This window comes from Bubalus kerabau, chromosome 18, assembly GCF_029407905.1.
Source record: "Bubalus kerabau isolate K-KA32 ecotype Philippines breed swamp buffalo chromosome 18, PCC_UOA_SB_1v2, whole genome shotgun sequence".
NCBI classification, from domain to species: domain Eukaryota; kingdom Metazoa; phylum Chordata; class Mammalia; order Artiodactyla; family Bovidae; genus Bubalus; species Bubalus kerabau.
Window position 1 is genome coordinate 25,117,143 of NC_073641.1, and position 23,553 is coordinate 25,140,695.

General features: G+C 37.8%; 1 protein-coding gene across 3 annotated transcripts in view; it reads left to right on the forward strand.

Annotated features, from left to right (window-relative positions):
- IL6ST (interleukin 6 cytokine family signal transducer) overlaps positions 1-23,553 on the forward strand; it is a 61,040-nt gene that overhangs the window by 14,959 nt on the left and 22,528 nt on the right. For 2 of the 3 annotated variants that reach the window (XM_055555157.1, XM_055555159.1), the window contains exons 2-7: positions 4,105-4,183; positions 11,279-11,584; positions 12,487-12,607; positions 15,182-15,348; positions 15,901-16,055; positions 19,321-19,480. In XM_055555157.1, coding sequence (XP_055411132.1) covers positions 4,120-4,183; positions 11,279-11,584; positions 12,487-12,607; positions 15,182-15,348; positions 15,901-16,055; positions 19,321-19,480 — 973 coding nt within the window. In that variant the 5' untranslated portion in view covers positions 4,105-4,119. The remainder of the gene's footprint in view (positions 1-4,104; positions 4,184-11,278; positions 11,585-12,486; positions 12,608-15,181; positions 15,349-15,900; positions 16,056-19,320; positions 19,481-23,553) is intronic. The other variant, XM_055555158.1, reaches the window with a different exon arrangement.

Below are 23,553 nucleotides of genomic sequence, written 5' to 3' on the forward strand. Positions count from 1 at the left end.
GTATAGAGGTTCCCTCCCAGTCTAGTGTCTCAAACAGCCCGTGGCAGCTAGTATTTGAATTTTTATCCTTCCTGAGATATGTTATGCACATATTTAAATTAGTATGTGTTTTGTCTTTTTTGCTGTGTCTTTGTCCATGAATAATAAATACACTGTTTATACTTTAGCAGTGTATTTTAGATACACTTCTATCTGTGCACTTCTATATCTGTACATTTTTTATGACTACAGCATACTATATTTGTATATGTCATAGTGTACCTAGTCCCTTATTCACAAACATTTAGGTTGCTCCTGCCTTTTACTGTTAAATTGAATGCTTTAGTGAATAACTTTGTATATGTGTTGTTTTGCTTATATCCATAGGATACTGTAGTAGAAGTAAAATAATTAGATTCAAACATGTGTACTTTAATTTTGATTGATAGAGCAACACTGGCCATACACCTTGTGTAGGTAGGGTTTTTGTTTTTAACTGAGGTCTAATGTACAAACAATGAAATTCATAATTTTAGGTGTAGGATGTGAGGGGAAGGCTATGCTAGTTTACACTGTAACTATCAGTGTATAAGAATGCTTTTATGTCATATTTCACAACACTTAATTACTTTTTAGTTTTTAATTTTTTTGCCAGTACTCAAGGTGAGAATATTGCAGTAATTTTGTTTGTTTACTATTTTTACGAAATACAACTTATACACAATGAAGTCCGCACACAGTGAAGCCCACAGATCATAGAATAGAGCCCATGGCCACTAACCCAGCGCGTCCTCTCTGCCCTTGCACTGCCCTCCCCACAGAAGTGACCACTGTCAGGACCTAGCCCCTTAGATTTAAGGTAGCCTGTTTTTGAACTTAATATAAAGGAAATCATATAGACCCTACTTTTATTGCATTTGGATTCTTCTGTATTATATGTGAAATTTAGTTATGTTTCTGTGAGTACCTTTAATTTATCCTTTTTCATTGCTGTGATTTAGTTAGTTGAATATACTGCAATTTATTCTACCGCTTGTGGATTTTTGGTTTGGTTCCTTCTACTTTTCAACTTTTATGAATACAACTTCTGTGAAAATTCTTGTACATTTCTTGAAGAAATTTAGCACTCATTTCTTTTGCTTGGACATGTTTTCTGCATAGGTTTTGTTTGTTTTTAATTGAGGTCAATTTATAAACAATAAAATTCACTAACTTTTAGTGTACAGTTATTTAGAAAGCAATTTCCCTTGGGTCTCTTGAATTTCTGCATGTCTTATGAGCAATAGCTCTAACTGCCTTTTCTTCCAGACTTATCTTTTCAAGGATATTGAAAGACAGAAATGGTATCTCTTCATAAAGCAAAGAGCAGGTGTCTGACAGCCGTGGAAAACAGATGCCATGTTTCCCTCCAAAGTAGAGGGCAGGTGTACTTGTGTGTGTGTGTTAGTTGCTCAGCCGTGTCTGACTCTCGGCAACCCCATGGACTGTAGCCTGCCAGACTTCTCCATCCATGGGATTTTCCATGCAAGAATACTGGAGTGGGTTGCCATTTCCTTCTCCAGCAGGTGTGCTTCCTGCCATTTTAAAAGATTCAGGTTTCCAATAAGCTTAGTCTTCCTCTCCTGGAACACAACCCTCTGCGTGTACAGGTGTTCCATGACACTTTTCACAGTGTTCTGTGAATTGGGGTTTGGGCAACTGGCACAGGAAAATGCTGTTAATTCTGACTGGTGTTCCTGGTATGGGTAATAAAATCGTATGTAGCTGACTCAAGAGTCTCGTGTCTTCTGCCAGTGTCCATGGAACTAGCAGGTTAACTTGTAAGCAGGATCAAATCTCAGAGCCTTCACAATTCTTGACACAATTTGGTAAATTTTGACAAATGTATAAAGTCTTATCACCACCGTAGTCAATTCATAGCACATTTCTGTCCCCACAAGCTCCTTTGTGCCCCTTTATATCTATTCCCCTTTCTCTAGTTTTGCCATTTGTTGAATTTCTCATACATAGAATTTTACATTATATCAGTTCAGTTCACTTGCTTACTCATGTCCAACTCTTTGTGACCCCATGGACTGCAGCACGCCAGGCCTCTCTGTGCATCACCAACTTCCGGAGTTGACTCAAACTCATGTCAGTTGTGTCGGTGATGCCATCCAACCATCTGATCCTCTGTCATCCCCTTCTCCTGCCCTCAATCTTTCTCAGCATCAGGGTCTTTTCGAATGAGTCAGTTCTTGGCATCAGGTGGCCAAAGTACTGGAGTTTCAGCTTCAGCATCAGTCCTTCCAATGACTGTTCAGTACTTATTTCCTGTAGGATGGGCTGGTTTGATCTCCTTGCAGTCCAAGGGACTCCAAAGACTCTTCTTCAACACCACAGTTCAAAAGCATTACTTCTTTGGCACTCAGCTTTCTTTATAGTCCAACTCACACATCCATACATGACTACTGAAAAAACCATAGCCTTGACTAGATGGACCTTTGTTGGCAAAGTAATGTCTCTGCTTTTTACTATGCCATCTAGGTTTGTCATAGCTTTTCTTCCAAGGAGCAAGCGTCTTTTAATTTCATGGCTGCAGTCACCATCTGCAGTGATTTTGGAGCCCCCCAAAATAAACATCTGTCACTGTTTCCACATCTATTTGCCATGAAGTGATGGGACTGGATGCCATGATCATAATTTTCTGAATGTTGAGCTTTAAGCCAACTTTTTCACTCTCCTTTTCCACTTTCATCAAGAGGCTCTTTAGTTCTTCTTTGCTTTCTGTCATAAAGGTGGTGTCATCTGTATATCTGAAGTTATTGATATTTTTCCTGGCAATCTTGATCCCAGCTTGTACTTCATCCAGCCCAGCGTTTCTCATGATGTACTCTGCATATAAGTTAAATAAGCAGGGTGACAATATATAGCCTTGATGTACTCCTTTCCCTATTTGGAATATAGCCTGTTTTGTATGGCTTGTTTCATTCAACATAGTGCTTTTGAGATTTGTTCATGCTCTTGCCTGTATCACTAGTTCGTCCCCTTTTATTGCTGAGTAGTATTCTATTGTATGGATATACTACTGTTTGAATATTTGTTTATCCTTTCACCAGTTGATTGACATTTGGATTGTTTCTAGTTTGGGGCTATTATAAGCAAAACTGCTGTAGGTTTGGATATTAGTCTTCATGTGGACATTTATTTTTATTTCTCTTGGATACATTATTAGGAGTGGAAATGCTAAGTCTTATGATGTGCTTTTAATTCGTAAAGAACTGCCAAATTGTTTTCCAAAGTGTTTGTATCATCTTACATTCCTGTCTGGCTTGTTTTAATTTGTATCTCATTATGAGTGAGATTGAAAGTATCATTTCATATGTTTGAGTTACTTGTGTTTCCTTCTCTATAAATTGCCTGTTTGGCTCATCTTGCATGTTTTCTTCTAAACAGGGAAGGTGAGGTGTTGGAATTTTTGTAATGATTTGTAGGCATTCTTCATATATTGGGATAATTTTGGTCAGGCTATGAATTACAAGCTTCTTTTTTCTTATTTGGCTATTATCTTTTGAACTTGCCAATGGAGAGGTTTTGCCATGTAGAAATTTGTCTCTCTGAACTCTTGAGTCTCACAGAGTATTTACTAGCAATGTAAGACTTCATAATATAGAAACAGGATTGCTCTTTTAATTGACCTTAAAGTATAAATTGGGCTTCCCTGGTGGCTTAGTCAGTAAAGAACATGCCTGCAGTGCAGACCTGGGTTTAATCCCTGGGTCCAGAAGATCCCCTGGAGAAGGAAATGGCAACCTACTCCAGTATTCTTGCCTGGGAAATCTCATGGACACAGCAGCCTGGTGGGCTCCAGTCCATGGGGTCACAAGAGTTGGACATGACTTAGTGACTAAAACCACCAAAGTATAAAGTATGTTTCCCAGCTGTATTTTATGTAGCCATAACATTAGGGGGAATAAAGAAAAATATTCTGAAGAGTTCAGTTTGTTTTCTGCATTCTCACAAGAATTTTACCACCTTTTAGAAAACAACTATACAATGGAAACAAAAGAGCTTTAGAACTTGTGTCTTTATTATGCATAGTAAGAGTAAAAATATTTAAAATAATATTGCATGTGTCTTTTACAGAAATATCTATGCAAGATGTTCACATTGCAAACTTGGATAGTGCAAGCCTTGTTTATTTTCTTCACCACTGAATCTATAGGTAAGGTTCATGAGATATCCTACCTCCCAATCCCACAAATTAGGTTTGTGTATTGCTGAATAATTATATAATTATGCTTACATATTTATTCTTTAGGATCATTATTGAAAGAACGATGTTGCCTTAAAAATGGACTCAAGTTAAAATGCTCTTGACAAATTATAATTTGTATAATTTGAGTTGAAGCAGTCAGTAATCTTAAATCTTGTTCAGCTGTACTAATAGTAAGTTTAATATTGAGAAGGAAAAAAGAGGATTTTGTTTATTTTTTTAAATAAAGAAACAGAATCAGGTTTGTTAACTTTTAGCACTTCACTCCTTAATAGCCAAAGATGTCACTGAGCAGCAGTGAGATTGTGATATCAGAAGAAAGATCACTTAGAGCAATATTGCTCCAACTGGTCCACAGCCTGAGAACTGGTTATTATTGGTCCATAATGAGTTGAGTACAGAAATTAAGAATAAAGGTTTAGAAACACTTTTAACAATTTGACATAGCCATGATATCTATGGCTATGTGATCAATGGACTTGCCTCATCAAACATAATATAAAACAAAAGTGTATGTCTGTAAAGGATTGGGTGAAGAAAACCTAAACTGATCCTTCACCCCAGATAATTTGAGAAGCATTGCTCTAAGTCAAACCCTCTTCAGATTCAAGAATGCAGCCTCTTTTTAAACACTGGAAATGATACAAACCTTAAGGTAAAATTTTTTCTCATTTAAAAGTCTTTCCTTAGTCTTAAACCCAAATTTTCTTCCTTGTAACTTTTCTCATTAATCTTAAAAATGCTTCTATTGTAGGTCCACTTTCCTTTTCCACTGTTCAAGTCTTCAAGTATTGAAGGAATGCTTTCTAACCTCTCTCTTGCCCAAATTAAATTTACCTAGTTATCCTAATTATTCTTTGTAGGACTTGACTTCCAGTCTGTATGCACTGATTACCCTCCTGACTCTTCCCTTGATTTTCCATATCATATTTAACATATAATACCATCCCACTTAATTCTAGTGAACAACAATGAAACTTTAGCCATCACTTAATCTGTGTCTCGGTTTCATGATCTGTAAGATGGGGATAGTAATGTCTCTAACTTCTAGGGTTATTGTGAGATTTAAATGAGTTGATACACAGAAGGCATTTGAGCAGTACCTGGCCCATAGTATGCTTTATAAAAAGGAATGTAATAATATATTTATTATTAAGGTTTGAATAAAATGCACTTAAGGAAAAAATATATCAGAACTCGACATATTCTGAGTATAGTGATTTTATTATTTACTTTTGAAGGATCATTTTTATTAAAGCAGCATAATTTTTTGCCAGTTAAGATACACTGTAGTTTTATGTTAAGCCATCTACCAGTCATTGAAAATTCTCAGATTGTTTTCACGTCAATTACTTTTAAGCCATTTCCCCTTCACTCTATATTTATTTATCAACCTAAATAGAAGATGATTTTGCCAAATTTATTAGCCTATCAGTCTAGTCCTTAAGCATAATTTTGAATCCTGACATTATCCAAATTGTGGGCAATCCATTATAATCTTTTGCTGATTTGATAAGTGTGTGTGTCTGTTTTTCCCCTAAGTTGTTGATAAAAAGGTTGAAAATAACAGGACTATATTATCTGTTGCTGCCAGACAGATTACTCTAAAGCTTCATGCCTTAAAATGGCATTACTTATTATTTCTCATGGTTTATGTGTGACAGGCTCAGTCAGACACACAGATTCTTCTTTTCTCTGTGATATTTGGGCCCTCAGCTAGAATATTCAGAGATGAGGAGCTGGAGTCATCTGAAGTCTCTTTCACTTATTATGTCTGGTGTTGATGCTGGCTGTAGATTCAGGGCTTTGGGGCTCTTGGCTACAACACCACATGTGGTCTGTCCTTGCGGCCTTGGCTTCCTTACATGTGGCTGGGTTCCATGGCAAATGTCGCAAGAGAAAAAGAGAGCTAGTCAGTAGTTGCATTTTTTTATGATCTAGCTTTGGAAGTCACTTAGCACACTCTGTTGGCTGGGGCAGGCATAAGCACCCTTAAAGATCTGAGAGCAAAAGGGAAACCTAGATCCCATTTCTTTGGGAGGAGTATTAGTCACTTTGTAAGATGAGCATGTTGAATGGGATACATTTATAAGTATGACCTTTGGAAAGTACAGTCTGCCCCAAGGTTTGAGGGGAGGCACTTCAGCATACTCCTTTAGCTTCCCTCTCATTGACTTATTTTAGTCAGTGATTTTTTTTATATGTAGGTAATCAATCAAGTGAAAATGTTTTAGTTTGAAGTTACAAAATATCTGTTTTTATAGATCAAGAGTAGTAAAAAAATCAGCCTAGTAACCCTGTAAAAGTAGGTTTCATTTGGCACAGGATGGTTTCAGTGAGCCTGTGCTTCATTTCGAAAACTGGAACATTTGCCTGTTTCTAGTATTTCTTATTCTGTGTGATAAAAAACTGTTATTTAGTCTCTGGCTATATCTCATGTTCTTTAGTACTCTGAAGTATATTTCCTAGGTAAGGTTCCTTCTCATTATTAAAGAGAAAGTCAAACAGGAATGATTTTACCAAGGAACAAAGTGCAATTGGAGGAGTTTTAAGGACTTGCTCATTGTCACAGGGTAACTTACTAGTCTGTCACAGGATGGACATTGAAGGAGCTTGTGCGCTAGGACTTGCCACAGCCATGCATCAGTAATGGAAGGCCACTCAGACAGGCTGCAGCATAAGCTTTGAAATAAACATTTTAACTCTGGGCCTTATGAGCTTAATGACAGATATGGAATAAGAAGTTAATTGTTTAGTTTTTAAAAGTACTTTTATCCTTTGTGCAGTCTAGCCTGGGACCAAGTTGAGAATTGGAAGAATCTGTTTGATATTTGAGATTTACTCCATAGAAGTATCTCAGCGTTCTTTATAAAATAAACAATTGAAGTAAATTCTCTCTAAGGTTTTTGTCAGTTTTTTGATTCTCTGGTTCTATACATCTTTTACCTTAACTGCTAGAACCAGTCACCTCTGAGAGGCCTTTCCAGAGTCAGTGTGACTAAATTACTTGTCTCTGGATAGTGGTAGTAATGATGATTTGTTGTTGTTTAGTCGCTAAGTCATATCCGACTCTTTTGCAACGCTAGGGACGGTAGCCCACCAGGCTCTTCTGTCCATGGGATTTCCTGGGCAAGAATACTAGGGGTTGCCATTTCCTTCTCCAGGGGATCCTCCCGACCCAGGGAGCAAAGCTGCATCTCCTGCACTGGCAGGTAGATTCTTCACCACTGAGACAGCAGGGAAGCCAAGCAGTGGTGACAGGCTGCCATTTACTGGAGGCCTTTTGAAGACCAGGCACTGTAGTAGGTTCTTTCCATAACTAATATCTGATCTCAGTAAACTCTCAAGATAGCCATTATTATCTTCATTTTCCAAGTGAATAAATTAAAGCTGTTAGAATTTCAAATTCCATTGGCAAATGAGATTCACTCAAGAAAACTGCCTTAAGTTTCTAGATAGTGAGAATAGAGAAGGAGCATAGAATCATGTCAGGTATTGAGCATTTTATCTTGATGGTAATAGGTAGGCACTAAATAATTTAAAATAGGTAAATGGCATAATCATTTTTGAACAGTAACTTTGGGAGCTGTATGTTTAAGATAAACTAGAAGGAGGTCAGATTGTGGTGTAATACGATAGCCTGAGTGCCAGCAGCCAAAATAGGGTTGATGAGAAGAGGTTGCTATACATACTAAGAATATAGAAACAAAAAGACCCAGGGAGTGTGGGAGGAGGCTAATTAGAGAGTGAGGACTGCAAGGTTATCTGGCCTAGGCGACCGGATGGGAGTAGTGTCTCAGCAGCAATAAAGTGAGAAGAAGAAAAAATAAGTTTGGAAGGGACTGTGATACATAGTCTATGCCTGACCAGTAATACTGAAGAAGCTGAAGTTGAACAGTTCTATGAAGACCTACAAGACCTTCTAGAACTAACACCAGAAAAAGATGCCCTTTTCATTATAGGGGACTAGAATGCAAAAGGAGGAAGTCAAGAAACACCTGGAGTAACAGGCAAATTTGGCCTTGCAGTACAGAATGAAGCAGGGCAAAGGCTAACAGTTTTGCCAAGAGAACGCCCTGATCATAGCAAACACCCTCTTCTAACAACACAAGAGAAGACTCTACACATGGACATCACCAGATGGGTCAATAGTGAAATCAGATTGATTATATTCTTTGCAGCCAAACATGGAGAAGCTCTATACAGTCAGCAAAAACAAGACTGGGAGCTGACTGTGGCTAAGATCATGAACTCCTTATTGTCCAATTCAGACTTAAATTGAAGAAAATATGGAACACCACTAGACCCTTCAGGTATGACCTAAATCAAATCCCTTAAGATTATACAGTGGAAGTGACAAATAGATTCAAGGGATTAGATCTGATAGAGTGCCTGATGAACTATGGATGGAGGTTCATGACATGGTACAGAAGGCATTGATCAAGACTATCCCCAAGAAAAAGAAATGCAAAAAGGCAAAATGGTTGTCTGAAGAGGCCTTACAAACAGGTATGAAAAGAAGAGAAGTGAAAGGCAAAGGAGGAAAGGAAAGATATACCCATTTGAATGCAGAGTTTCAAAGAATATCAAGGAGAGATAAGAAAGCCTTCCTCAGTGATCAATGCAAAGAAATACAGGAAAACAATAGAATGAAAAAGACTAGAGATTTCTTCAAAAAAATTAGAGATACTAAGGAAATTTTCAGGCAAAGATGGGCACAATAAAGGACAGAAATGGTATGGACCTAACAGAAGTAGAAGATACTAAGAAGAGGTGGCAAGAACACACAGAAGAACTGTACAAAAAAGATCTTCACGACCCAGATAATCATGATGATGCAATCACTCACTTAGAGCCAGACATCCTGAAATGCGAAGTCAAGTGGGCCTTAGGAAGCATCACTACAAACAAAGCTAGTGGAGGTGACAGAATTCCAGTTGAGCTATTTCAAATCCTGAAAGATGATGCTGTGAAAGTGCTGCACTCTATATGCCAGCAAATTTGGAAAACTCAGCAGTGGCCACAGGACTGGAAAAGGTCCGTTTTCATTCCAGTCCCAAAGAAAGGCAATGCCAAAGAATGCTCAAACTACTGCACAATTGCACTCATCTCACATGTTAGCAAAGTAATGCTCAAAATTCTCCAAGCCAGGCTTCACCATTTGGAACTGAGAACTTCCAAATGTTCAAGCTGGATTTAGAAAAGGCAGAGGAACCAGAGATCCGATTGCCAACATCTGCTGGATCATCGAAAAGGCAAGAGAGTTTGAGAAAAACATTTATTTCTGCTTTATTGACTATGCCAAAGCCTTTGACTATGTGGATCACAACAAATTGTGAAAAATTCTTCAAGAGAAGGGTATACCAAACCACCTAACCTGCCTCCTGACCAATCTGTATGCAGGTCAAGAAGCAACAGTCAGAACTGGACATGGACAACAGACTGGTTACAGATCGGGAAAGGAGTACGTCAAGGCTGTATACTGTCACCCTGCTTAGGCTGGATGAAGCACAAGCTAGAATCAAGATTGCCAGGAGAAATACCAATAATCTCAGATACTGCAGAAAATGAAGAGGAACTAAAGAGCCTCTTGATGAAAGTGAAAGAGGAGAGTGAAGAAGTTGTCTTAAAGCTCAACATTCAGAAAACTAAGATCATGGCATCCGGTTCCATCACTTCAGGGCAAATAGATGGGGAAACAGTGGAAACAGTGACAGACTTTCTTTTCAGGGGCTCCAAAATCACTACAATGGTGACTGCAGCCATGAAATTAAAAGATGCTTGCTCCTTGGAAGAAAAGCTATGACCAACCTAGACAGCTTATTAATAAGCAGAGACGTTACTTTGCCAACAAAGATACATCTAGTCAAAGCTGTGGTTTTTCCAGTATTCATGTATGGATATGAGAGTTGGACTATAAAGAAAGCTGAGTGCCAAAGAATTGATGCTTTTGAACTGTGGTGTTGGAGAAGACTCTTGAGAGTCCCATGAACTGCAAGGAGATCCAACCAGTCCATCCAAAAGGAAATCAGGCCTCAGTATTCATTGGAAGGAATGATGCTGAAGCTGAAACTCCAGTACTTTGGCCACCTGATGCCAAGAACTGACTCATTTGAAAAGACCCTGATGCTGAGAAAGATTGAGGGCAGGAGAAGGGGATGACAGAGGATCAGATGGTTGGATGGCATCACCAACACAACTGACATGAGTTTGAGTCAACTCCGGAAGTTGGTGATGCACAGGGAGGCCTGGCGTGCTGCAGTCCATGGGGTCACAAAGAGTTGGACATGACTGAGTGACTGAACTGAACTATGATACATATAATTTTAGACATGTTCATTTTAAAGTACTTAGGAAATATCTTGTAAGCCACTGAAAACAGGAAATTAGAGTCAGAAAGAGGGGTTTATATGTCATCAACATGGAGTAGGTCATAGGAATTAATTTTTTTATATAATTTGGTTCTTTGTTTTTTAATATGAGATTATATCCCATATACTTATTGTTAAAACCAGTGTATTTGGTCATATTATTTTACTCTTCCTGTTTTTATTTTGCTACACCCTTGCTCTTTACTTTTTGTCTGATTTTGATGTATGAACAACATATACTGTCTTTGCATGCCCCCATCTGCACCCTCAAAGCATTCAGGACTGGTGAGAAGCAGAGATCATTGCCTGTCTTCTGGTGGGTCTATTTAGTGTGAGTTGAAAAACAGAATTGGTGGCAGAGCAAATATGAATCCCCCTGCAGGCAAACTTATTTCCTAAAGCAAGGTAGAATGTTATAAAAAGGGCTGAAATTTGCATAGGTTTTTTTTCTTTTTTTTGGTAAAATCCAGTTCCATCTGCCACGTAATTGATATAATTATTTTCAAATTTAGACATTAAATTCTGGTGATACTAACTTTCACTGTGTTTCTTCTTTTTCTGTGTCTTTAGAGATATTTTAATGATGATTGAGGAACTGTACTGATATAGAATGTCATTTTGTACCAGAAAAATGCAGTCTATTCTTACATTTTCTGTTATTATTCCTTTCCAGGTGAACTTATAGTTCCATGTGCTCATATCCACCCTGAATCTTCAGTTGTACAACTTGGTTTGAATTTCACGGCAGTTTGTGTGCTAAAGGAAAAATGTATGGATGATTATCATGTGACTGCTAATGACATTTTCTGGAAAACAGGCCGTGTACCTATTCCTTATGAACAATATAGTGTCATAAACAGAACAGCATCTAGTGTCACATTTCCAAATATAACTTTAATAAATGCTCTGCTCACTTGCAACATTCGTATGTTTGGACAGATTAATCGGAGTGTTTATGGAATCAGAATCATTTCAGGCTGTAAGTTTTGTTTTACTTTGTTTATTTCAGACTTTGTCATGACTGTTGAATTATATCTTTAATGTCCATTTTCTTTTGGTCTTTTTGAAATGCAGTAACTGTCAGCTCAGTGAGTTTTGAACTGTTTTTTCTTTTTAATGTTTTAAAAAAAATAAGCTTAGAAGTAGAACTGCATTTGCATTACAAATATATAAAAGCCTAAGGAGTAACACAAGTTTAATATTTCTCCTGAAAGTCAAGCATCTGTCAGCTTTCTAGAAAAATACTTTGACAAGATATACCCACCAAAAATGTTGAGTTGAAATCTGTGACTGAGCTCATAGTAACTTTCAATATCCCTTAGTTGTGGAGAAAACACAGTGTAAAGCAACTATCTGAAGAAAGTGAATCAATACTGGAGAATCCTTTTACATTGAAGTAGACAAATAAATTTACTATGATCCAAGAATGTATTGCCAAATTTGTGGATCATCTAACACTATAATTTTAGCATTTGCTTTCTCTCCAGCAGAGTTTGGGAAGGGAGAGATATAAATGAATCATTTTTGCTTCTATTTACTTGCCTCTTACTAACATTCAAGTATTAGTTTCTAAAATACACTTGAGAAGTCAGTTGATAATGCTTTCCAGCTATAAATGAAAGTTGACTTTGTGTAGAAAGTTAATTTGAAACATAGCTATTAATGACAAGTATGATAGAAAATGTATGTTACTATCTAAAATGTTTGAATTTACTTAGAAAAGAAATTAGTTTTTTAGTCACCAGTTTTTCATGATGTCTTTTCTTGGTTTTGTTTTTTTCTGTCTGATTTTGGTTATCTTAAATGTCTAGAGGAGTATATAAATTGCATGCTTTTTGTGAATATGAAGCTTTTTGAAAATTGCTAATTTTTCCCTTTTAGTGCCTCCTGAAAAACCTAAAAATTTGAGTTGCATTGTGAATGAAGGAAAGAAAATGATGTGTCAGTGGGATCCTGGAAGGGAAACACACCTGGAAACAAACTACACTTTAAAATCCGAGTGGCAAGTTATTTTAAATTTGTTGTACATTCAATTTATTAAGTTTGCCTTTGTGGTAGAATTTTTATCTTGTGACGTAGTATTATTAAATGCAAAGTTTTAAATGTTTTATTTAACTTTTTATTTTAGAACACCTGAAACATGAAAGTAGAAAGAATAGTGTAAGAAATCCTCACACTCATCACCGAGCTTCAGTAATTATCAGCCCATTACCAGTCTTACTTTATATATACCCCACACTTAAATTGTTTTAAAGAAATAGACATCATCTCATCCATAAATATTTTAGTACTTTTATGGAAAAGATAAGGACACTTTATAAAAAATCCAAATATAATTGAAAATACTCTCATATTGTTACATTTTTAATTAGTGTTCAAATTTTCCCAGTTGTCTCATGAACGTATGTATATATTTTTATACTTGTCAAATCAAGATTTAAGTAATCACCGTATATTGCCAATTCATATATCTTGTCTGTCTTAACCATAGGTTCTACCTTCTTTCTTTGCAGTTCAGTTGTTAAAATAATGGTTTACATTATTTAACACATTCTTCTGTCCCTTTATTTACTATAACTTTCCATTAGATCTAGACATTTAATCAGTTTTTTCCCCCAAAAAAATAATTCATAGTAGTTATATATATTTTCATTAGGAACTACCATATAATGTTTGTTTTTGTTTTTCTTATATTAAAATTTAAGCAATGGTTTCAGGTATTACAGAATTTCCCTTTAGTTTTTTTTCTTCAAATATAAAGAAAAGTTGAAAGAATTTTACAGTGAACATTTATACATACTCATTACTTAGATTCTACAGTTAACATTTTATTGTACTTGTCTCCATCTACCAACCCATCTTGTTTTAATGAATTTCAGAGTGAGAGACATCCATATACTTCCACCCTTAATCACTTGAGCATTTACATCATTAATTAGATTAATTAATCCCTACATGACTGAGCGACTTCACTTTCACTTTTCACTTTTCATGCATTGGAGAAGGAAATGGCAACCCACTCCAGTGTTCTTGCCTGGAGAATCCCAGGGACGGGGGAGCCTGGTGGGCTGCAGTCTATGGGGTCGCACAGAGTCAGACACAACTGAAGCGACTTAGCAGCAGCAGCATCTTCCAAATTCCAAAGGTAGATGTAAGGGATTTTTCTCCTCATTCTGAATTCATATTTAAACATTTGATGTCTTGTTATTTATTGGCTGCACCAGGTCTTAGTTGCAGCATGCAGGATCTTTGATCATCTTTGCATCATTCAGGTTCTTTAGTTGCAACATGCAAACTCTTAGTTGCGGCATGTGGGATTTAGTTCCCAGATCAGGGGTGGAACCCTGACCACCTGCATTGGGAGTGCAGAGTCTTAGCTACTGGACCATTGGGAATTCCTGATTTGATGTGTTTTAATCCATTACAGTTATTCTTCTTAATACTTAAATTGTCCCATCTTTGGTTAGTGGGAACTTTTCAGATTGGCTTATCCTTTTAACACAACTTCATGAGTTCTTTGATACCTTCCTGATTTCTGAAGTGACAAGGTGTTCCAGGTTCATCTTAATATGTTTTCTGTTCCAGACCTAGAATCAACCAATTCCCAAGTAGTCATGGTTCCACTTAGTGTGGAATACAATTAATTACTGGGTTGTTATTTCTAGGCTTTTTTAGTGGAAAGAACTAAAAATGTTTTTAAGATAAAATACATCATGAACTCGTACTGGTATTTCCAATTTAAAATCCAGACTATAGGTTTTTAGTTAATTTATCTATCTAACATCTATATCTCCTTTCTTCGAGCTGTTTCATTTTGCTTGTGGTTTTTAAGAATTTTCTTCATTGTATAACGTAATAAATTAATCCACACAAATTTCTAAGACAAAGTATGTTTATAGAAGTCTCCGTTCCCTGTTCCTTTACCTTATTTACCCGCTCCTTCCAAAGGTTACCTGTTTTGGTTTGGTTTTGATTTAATATATATATGCATACGTATGCATATATATTCTTAATTGATGCATGATTTAAACGTATGTGAGTAAATTTAGTCATATCACTTTAAACTTTCTATGGTAATAGAAATTAGAAAGTGGTTGAGTGGTTGGAAAGGGGCTGAGGGAATTTTCTGGAAGGATAGAAATTCTATCCCTGCTCTATCACCTCCTAGCATATTGTGTTTTGAAAAAGCATACTGTGCTTAAAGAAAAACATTGCTGATACTGTAAAGATTCTGTTCAAGGAAAGGAAAAAAACTGGACTAATATCACTAATAAGTTTTGAAGAACAGTCATTGGGTTAGAGCATAAGATTCTAAATATGATATTCTTGGAGTAAAATTTTGAAAATAATCTTGTGTTTTAAGATATAGATCAAACTCAGTTTTAAAGAAAAACAGGTGAATTTTTAACAGATTTTGTTTCTAGTGTTCAATAGTTTGTTTTAAATGTATTGAAATTAACTTATTTATTCTAAGCTATGATAATCTGGGTCTCATCAAACTCTTTTCAAGTAAGTTTTTCACTCTAATTTATTCAAATCCATTTTTAATTACTGATTTTACCATTTTTGTATTTAGGGCAACAGAGAAGTTTGATGATTGTAAAGCAAAACGTGACACCCCCACCTCATGCACTGTTGACTATCCTCCTGTGTATTTTGTCAACATTGAAGTCTGGGTAGAAGCAGAGAACGCCCTTGGGAAGGTTGCCTCAGATCATATCAATTTTGATCCTATAGATAAAGGTATTTATAAACCTAAATTTGAGAATTCATTAGAATATACAGTGTCTTATAAATTAGTTTTGAGTTTAATATATAAATAATAAGCATTTATTTTCTTAGTGACTTCTACAAACTAACTTTATCAACATTAAAAATACTTTGGGGAAAGAAAAATATCCATAATCCAACCACACTGACAGCTGTTTTTACTTTTAATATTATCTCTTATATCTATTCAGATATCAAACATCTTACAGCATTATAGTCATAGTGTATATGCTTCATTTTTATACTTTTTAAAAATTCCATATGTCATCACTATTTAACTTAATGTCTGAACCTGAAAATATTAACAAATGTAATAAATTGACAAGGAAAAGAACTAGAATTTCTTTAGGAACCTTTTCCTTCCATTATTGTAGTATGGTATAGCATTTTTTTAGACAAATTTGTTCATTTGGTGAGAATAAATGCATAGCATATTATGAAATAAAATATAAAGAGTATATTGGACTTTGTAAGAAGTTGTAAAAGTAAACCATGGTAAACATTAGGATCTTTTTTATTTTTCAGTGAAGCTCAATCCACCACATATTTTATCAGTCAACAGTTCAAAGGAACTGTCTAGTATTTTAAAATTGACATGGACTGATTCACGTTTTAAGAGTTTTATAACGCTGAAATATGACATTCAATATAGGACCAAAGATGCCTCAACTTGGAACCAGGTAAATAGAAAGTTACTGTTTATTCAAATAGTCTTTTCTTTAACCCACTAACCTAAAAGTCTCAGTCATTTTCTGAATGTCTTAAATTTCTGGTTATGTGAAGTAGTTTGCTTGACATTTCTAGATCTGTATTTCAAGCAAGGACCAATAGGAAGACATCCAGACAGAGAATACAATTTTGCTCAGCACAGTAGATTTTAAGTGAAATATGGAAGTGATGCAGAATGAGAAGGAGTAGCATTTCTAGTGAGAGGTGAAAGGACCACAGATAAGAGGAAGCAGATTAGGTAGAGGAGTAAGAATGAAGAGATTATATGGGTAAGGTAGAGCAGGCATTAACAAACTATATCTGCAGGCCAAATTCAGCCTGTCATCTGTTTTTGTAAATAAAGTTTTATTGAAACACAGCCACAAACATTTGTTTACATATTCTTTCTGATGATTTTTGTGCTACATAGAAAGAATTGAATAACTGCAACAGAGACCATCTGGCCCACAGCCTAAAGTATTTACAGTCTAGCCCTTTATAGAAAGTTTGCCAACCCATGAAATAGAGGGATTATAAGATTGAAAAATAAAAGGACTGTATACCCAAAATTACAACAAACTGTGGAAAATTCTTAAAAGAGATGGGAATACCTTACCTGCCTCCTGAGAAGCCTATATGCAGGTCAAGAAGCAGCAGTTAGAACTGAACATGGAATAATGGACTGGTTCAAAATTGGGAAAGGACTACGTCAAGACTATATATTGTCACCCTTCTTATTTAACTTACATGCAGAGTACATCATTTGAGCTTTCCTGGTGGCTCAGATGGTAAAGAATCTGCTTGCAGTATGGCAGACTCAGGTTCAGTCCCTGGGTTGGGAAGATCCCTTGGAGAAGGGAATGGCCACCCACTCCAGTATTCTTGCCTGGAGAATTCCATAGACAGAAGGGCCTGATAGGCTACAGTCCGTGGGGTCGCAAAGCTGGACACGACTGAGCAACTAACACAGTAATTTTAACTTTCTTTCACATCATGTGAAATGCTGGACTGAATGCGTCACCAACTGAAATCAAGATTGCTGGGAGAAATGCAGATAATACCACCCTAATGGCAGAAATTTGAAGAGGAACTTAAGAACCTGTTGATGAAGGTGAAAAAGAAGAATGAACAAGCTGGCTTAAAACTCAGCATTCATAAATCTAAGATCATGGCATCTGGTCACGTAACTTCATGGCAAATAGATAGGGAAAAAATGGAAACAGTAGCAGATTTTATTTTCTTGGGCTCCAAAATCACTGTGGATGGTGACTGCAGCCATGAAATTAGAAGACACTTGCTCTTTGGAAGAAAAGCTATCACAAACCTAGACAGTGTATTAAAAAGCAGAGACATCATTTTGCTAACAAAGGTCCATCTAGTCAAAGCTATAGTTTTTCCACTAGTCACATACAGATGTAAGAGTTGGACCATAAAAGAAGGCTGAGCACCAAAGTATTGATCCTTTCAAACTGTGGTGCTGGAGAAGACTCTTGAGAGTCCCTTGAACTGCAAGGAGATCAAACCAGTCAATCCTAAAGGAAATCAACCCTGAATATTCATTGGAAGGACTGATGCTGAAGCTGAAGCTCCAGTATTTTGGCCACCTTGATGTGAAGAGCCAACTCACTGGAAAATACCCTGATGCTAGGAAAGATTGAGAGCAGGAAGAGAAGGCGGTAACAGAGGATGAGATGATTGGATGGCATCATTGACTTCGTGGACGTGAATTTGAGCAAACTTCGGGAGATAGTGAAGGACAGGGAAGCCTGGTATACTGCAGCCCATGGGGTTGCAGAGTCGGATTCGACTTAGTGACTGAATACCACCACCACCACCCATCTTATAACAGATGATGTTACAAGCAGAAGAAATACTAGGAGCTTTTAATTTAAAAGGTTATCATCATAGCATTGAGATCTGCATACTACTCTCTGCTGTAACTCCATTTAACATTAACAGTATGCCTTTGCTTTGTTTCTCTGGTTGCAATAATGAGCTCCGAAGGGAATTGAGCCCGTGACCTTCCTGCTTCTGTCCTCCATTCCACATGGACTCAGAATACAATCAGAAAAAGCAACAAACTAAAGTGGATTAATGCTTCATGTTGTACATGAGAATTGTACAGAGAAGATACATACCAGAAGTTCTTCAAAATTTTTTCAATATCATAGAATCTTAATCCACTTGTAGAAAAAAGACTGACACATTTTGTATTCAATATTGAAATCTCAGAGTGGTAGAAAGAACCTGTTATTTATGTTTGAAGTGAAGTGAAGTTGCTCAGTTGTGTCCTACTCTTTGCGAGCCCATGGACTGGGGCCTGCCAGGATCCTCTGTCCATGAAATTCTCCAGGCAAGAATACTGGAGTAGGTTGCCATTTCCTTCTCCAGGGGATCCTCCTGACCTAGGGATCGAACCTGGGTCTCCTGCATTGTAGGCAGACGCTTTACTGCCTGAGCCACCAGGCAAATCACTACATCTGTGTTTAGTCTACTCTTTTTTTTTTCTGAAAATCAAGTTTATCTACAAAGATAGCTTTTGTTTTTCGTAATTGGGCTGGTTATCTTCCTTTTGCCCGTCTAGATTTATATTCTACCTTTCTTCACCTACTCTTTGTCTTGGGATGCAGACCTGTATGGATTTTATCTGTTGGTTGTGGAGGGGTCTTGGCAAGAGGGAGGAGAGAGAGAAGTGAGATCATATTTTTTGTGCTGCTTCCTCCCTAAAGCTTTCCTGTCTCAACCTAAAGTCACTACTTCTCTCAAGTTAACCCTTTGTGATGCTGTTCTTCCAGGTTCTGGTACCACCCCTCTTCCCTTTGATTCTAAAGGTGGTAACACCACTAAGCCCCAGAGTACTGCCTGTACTGTCTAATAAGGTTTCCTACACTCTGCTCGTATTTCCTTTAGTAAGCCCTCCTTGAATTAAATTTTAATTGGAATTTCTCTTTTTCCTGTTAAGACCATGAGTGTTATAGGAGCATAGAAGAAAGAAATAAAAAAAGGATAAAAAGATTAATAATACTTGTTTCCATATTTCCCAAACCTATTAAGTTTTACTAATTTTGACTGCTTTTTTCACTTGAATTTATTTCTCTGCAGAGCTTGAGTCAAATTAGTCTTTTTTCATTAGTTATTAGGCTTGTTTCATTAATTAGCTTCTAAATATTAGGCAACTTAGAAGATCTGTAATAAATACCTCTGGATTTTTTGTTGGTCAATTTGCTTTGTTTTCAGGTTCCTCCTGAAGATACATCATCTACCCGATCTTCATTCACTGTTCAGGACCTTAAACCTTTTACAGAATATGTGTTTAGGATTCGTTGTATGAAGGAAGATGGTAAAGGATATTGGAGTGACTGGAGTGAAGAAGCAAGTGGTATCACATATGAAGATAGTAAGTAAATAAATATATGAAGAAAAAAAATTTTTGACTATAAATTTTATCTACTTTTAATAATATAGACTTCATTGCATCTTTTGTGATCATTTTATTCAAACTGATATTTTATACTTTTTAAAGGACCTCAAGATGTAAAATTTAATATACATTATTGATAGTACAAATCTGTTTAATATAATTAAAGGAAATTGTGAAATGGTATCTTAGCTACAATGAGAAAACCATTAATAGTTGGTAAATCCAGAACATTTTATTAAAGGAGAGGAGTCTCGAAATATCTCTAACTAGAGGATCATATCCTGAGTCTTTAAAATCATACTACCTACCAAAATGTGCATTAGACCTTCACTATCAAAAAGATAGCTGTACTGTAGTTTTTATTCATTTTTTTATCAGTACTTAATAAGCCCCTGAAAAAGCATCATTGCATTTTGATCAGTTGGTTTATTTTCATTTTCCCTTTGTTTTTCATGATAATACAATGCATATAGGTAGAATCCAAAAGGCATAAAAGGATACACAATATGAAGTAAGATTCCTTCCCCAAAGCATCTGATGTTACTAATTTCATCTATAACAATCAAGAAATAATCCTATGGAGGGGGGAAGACAAGATGGCAGAGGAGTAGTAGACATGGAGTACACCTCCACAAATGTTTCAGGAATACATCTTCAGATTCAGAAGATCTTTCAGAACACCAGCTGAGAGCAGGCAGGAGTCCCTGATCCCTGGAAAGGAATGTATAGATCCACACAAAACTTGGCAAGATGAAAGAAGGAAGTGAGAAAGAGGAGAGTAAGCAGGGCTGGACCTGTACTTGGAGGGTGAGGGAACTGAAGCAGGGGTCAGATCACCACATTTGGGGCATTGTTTGGGATGCAGGGAAGCATTTGAGGCTGTTAGAGAGTGCAGCAATTGATCTGTGACAGTCTGAATGGAGTGAGAACCACACAGATGATCCTCGACACATCCATATGTATCCCAGACAGGAGTGCAAGTCCTCTGGAATGCATGGTGGCTGGGAGCTGAAATGTAGGGATTGGGGAGCAATCCCAGGGTGAGGTCTGCTGTTGACTGCAGGGAGATGGCCCCTGGGGACGTGAGGGAGGAGATTGCAGAGGGGATTGCCTTTGGAGGAAAGTCAGGTAGTCATGGAGGTAAGGTGATACTGCTGAGTCACATGCAGGGGATGCAGCCATCACTGTAGTCTCTCTCCCCACATGCCAGCTGATTAACAGAGAAAGAACCCAGAGAGGGTGGCCCTTTGAGTGCCTGACACACTGAGCAACAGAGAAGCACCCCAGCCAGCTTCCCTGGTGGCTCAGACAGTAAAGTATCTGCCTGTTATGCTGGAGACCTGGGTTCAATTCCAGGGTTGGGAAGATTGCCTGAAGAAGGGAATGACAAGCCCCTCCAGTATGCTTGCCTGGAGAATTCCATGGATAGAGGAACCCAGTGGGCTACTGTCCATGGATTGTAGAGTCAGACATGACTGAGCGACTAACACTTTCACACTTCATCACCACCCTGGGGGGACCTCTGAGTGCCTTCTTTGCCAAGAAACAAGGAAAGGACCAGCCAGGGAGGCCCTTTGAGGCTACAGGCCACGAGAGGTTAGAAAAAAACTCTTAATAGTGCCACAGCTCCTGCATCTGGCATCTCTGCACACTTTGTGCCTCCAGGGTGAGAGGGTAACAGGCAGGAAGGCTAGGGGTCTCCAGACGGAGGAAATAGGCTGCAAGAGTCAGACATTTTTTCTCTCAAGTGGCAGGAGGAAACAAACTACAAGTGACAAGATTTTTTTTCTCTTCTCTATACAAAATTATACCTTTTGTGTATATACCCATATATATATATATACCCATATATATATATATATGGCTTCCCTCACAGCTTAGTTGGTAGAGAATCTACCTGCAATGAAGGAGACTTGGGTTCGATTCCTGGGTTGGGAAGATCACCTGGAGAAGGAAATGGCAACCCACTCCAGTATTGCCTGGAGAAGCCCATGGACAAAGGAGCCTGGCAGGCTAGTCTATGGGGTTGCAAGAGTCGGAAATGACTGAGCGACTAAGCACGCGCGCGCACACACACACACACACACACACACACAACCGATACTGGCTCAACAAACCGGTATGTTTTACTCATACAATTGTTCTCCTAATCTATGTTAATGAGACTATGTATTTTTTTGGAAACCTGCCTTGCTTCAAGACTCGTGTCAATCATTTTAAGGCCCAGGATGACTCACCTTGTGCCAGTGTTATCTCAGAATGAATGTTGTGGGTGAGGGGTCTGGTACCATTCTCTGAAGTTTTGAGACATTTCCTTTCTCTAATTAGCAGCCTGCTAGTAGGTGTATATATATAGAACTTCCTGCTGAAGACCAGCAAGGGAGCACTGTTTCTGCCCCCTTCTGATGTCTATGTCAGAAGTCTTCTGTCTCTTTTATACTTTAATAAAACTTTATTATACAAAAGCTCTGAGCGATCAAGCCTCGTTACTGGCCCTGGGTTGAATTCCTCTCCTCTGGAGGCCAAGAATCCTTGCGTCTTTCATGGCCCAGCAACAACCTTTCAAGGGTCCTCACAATCCAAGCAACTATGCTACCTCCACACTTGATCCCTACTGGGGCAGAGCTGCCCGAGGCTAGAAAAAACCCTAACAAACCTCCTGTGTCCATGGCCACAGGCTCCCCTGTGCTGCCAAGGTCCCCATGATCCAAGTAGCCTCACCACCTCCATGCTTTATCCTCTCTGGGGCAGAGTGGCCAGAGGCTAGAAAAACCCTAAGAGCACTATATCTCCTGTACCCGTGACTACCAGCTCCCCTACGTTCCTGGCACTGCCAGGGTCCCCATAATCGAAGCACCTCTACACCCTGACCTCACTGAGGCAGACCCAAGTCCTCCAAGGCAGCCTCAGGAGCAGACTCCTGTGGACAACTCACATTCAGAGGAGGGGATAAAACCACAATTGAACTGTGGGGGCAGTGTGGCTAAGGAAGAGGATTGAAAACCTTTCACCTTTCCACCAGCTGTACAAGCTGCAGATTAAACCTACACAGTCAAGTAGGCAGACTCTGTGTGTACGGAATATATAAAAGGAGAATGAGAATTCCCACAAAAGAAAATGCCTCACTCTGGCAGCTGTGGACATTGGAGGCAAGAACATTCAGGAATAGGGCCAGATTACAGAGTCTGAGCTGTCCCCACAGCAGGTCCAGAGACCAGCCCGATATTGGAGGGCATCCTAGGGAGGCAGAGGTGATTCATAGTGAGGGGAAGGATGCTGACAGTTGAGATCAGAGAAAAACATTATTATTCTGATTGATTCTGTAGTTGGTTCTGGATTTTTTTTTCCCTATTGCTGCAGTGGTTCATTTTATTAACTCTAAGCTTTGGAGAACTTTTTTTTTAATCACACTTTATATTTCCTTTATATACTTCTATGTCTGTGTTGTCTTTTTGCAGTTTTATGGGTTTTTTCTTTTAAAAATTGTTTTGCTTGTTTATTTTTCTTATTGTTCTTTTCCTGGTATATTCTTTAATATATATAAACCTTTTTAAAAATATACTTCTCTTTTGCCTTCCTTTTCTTTCACCCTGTTCATTAGTCTGTTTTGGTTTTTTTTTTTTGCTTTATTCCCCAGTTGGCAGTCTGCTTTTGTCTTGTTTTCTGATTTGTGTTTTGTTTTTAATTGGTTGATACCATTTTTGGTTTCCTTTGTTCACCACCAGGTCACTCTCTTATATTTTCTTTTCTTTTCTTTGGACTGTTCTGCGTGTGTGTGTGTGCGCGCACCTTTGTTTTTGACATTTGTCTGATTTTGTATTTACTATTTGGGATTCATTTTTTGTTTCTTGTTTTGTTTTCTGTTTTGTGTGTGTGTTGTGAAAGTGAAAGTCACTCAGTCATGTCCGATTCTGTGTGACCCCATGAAACTGCAGCCTGCCAGACTCTTCTGTCCATAGGATTCTCCAGGAAAGAATACTGGAGTGGGTTGCCGTGCTCTTCTCCAGGGGATCTTCCCGACCCAGGGATAGAACCTGGGTCTCCTACAT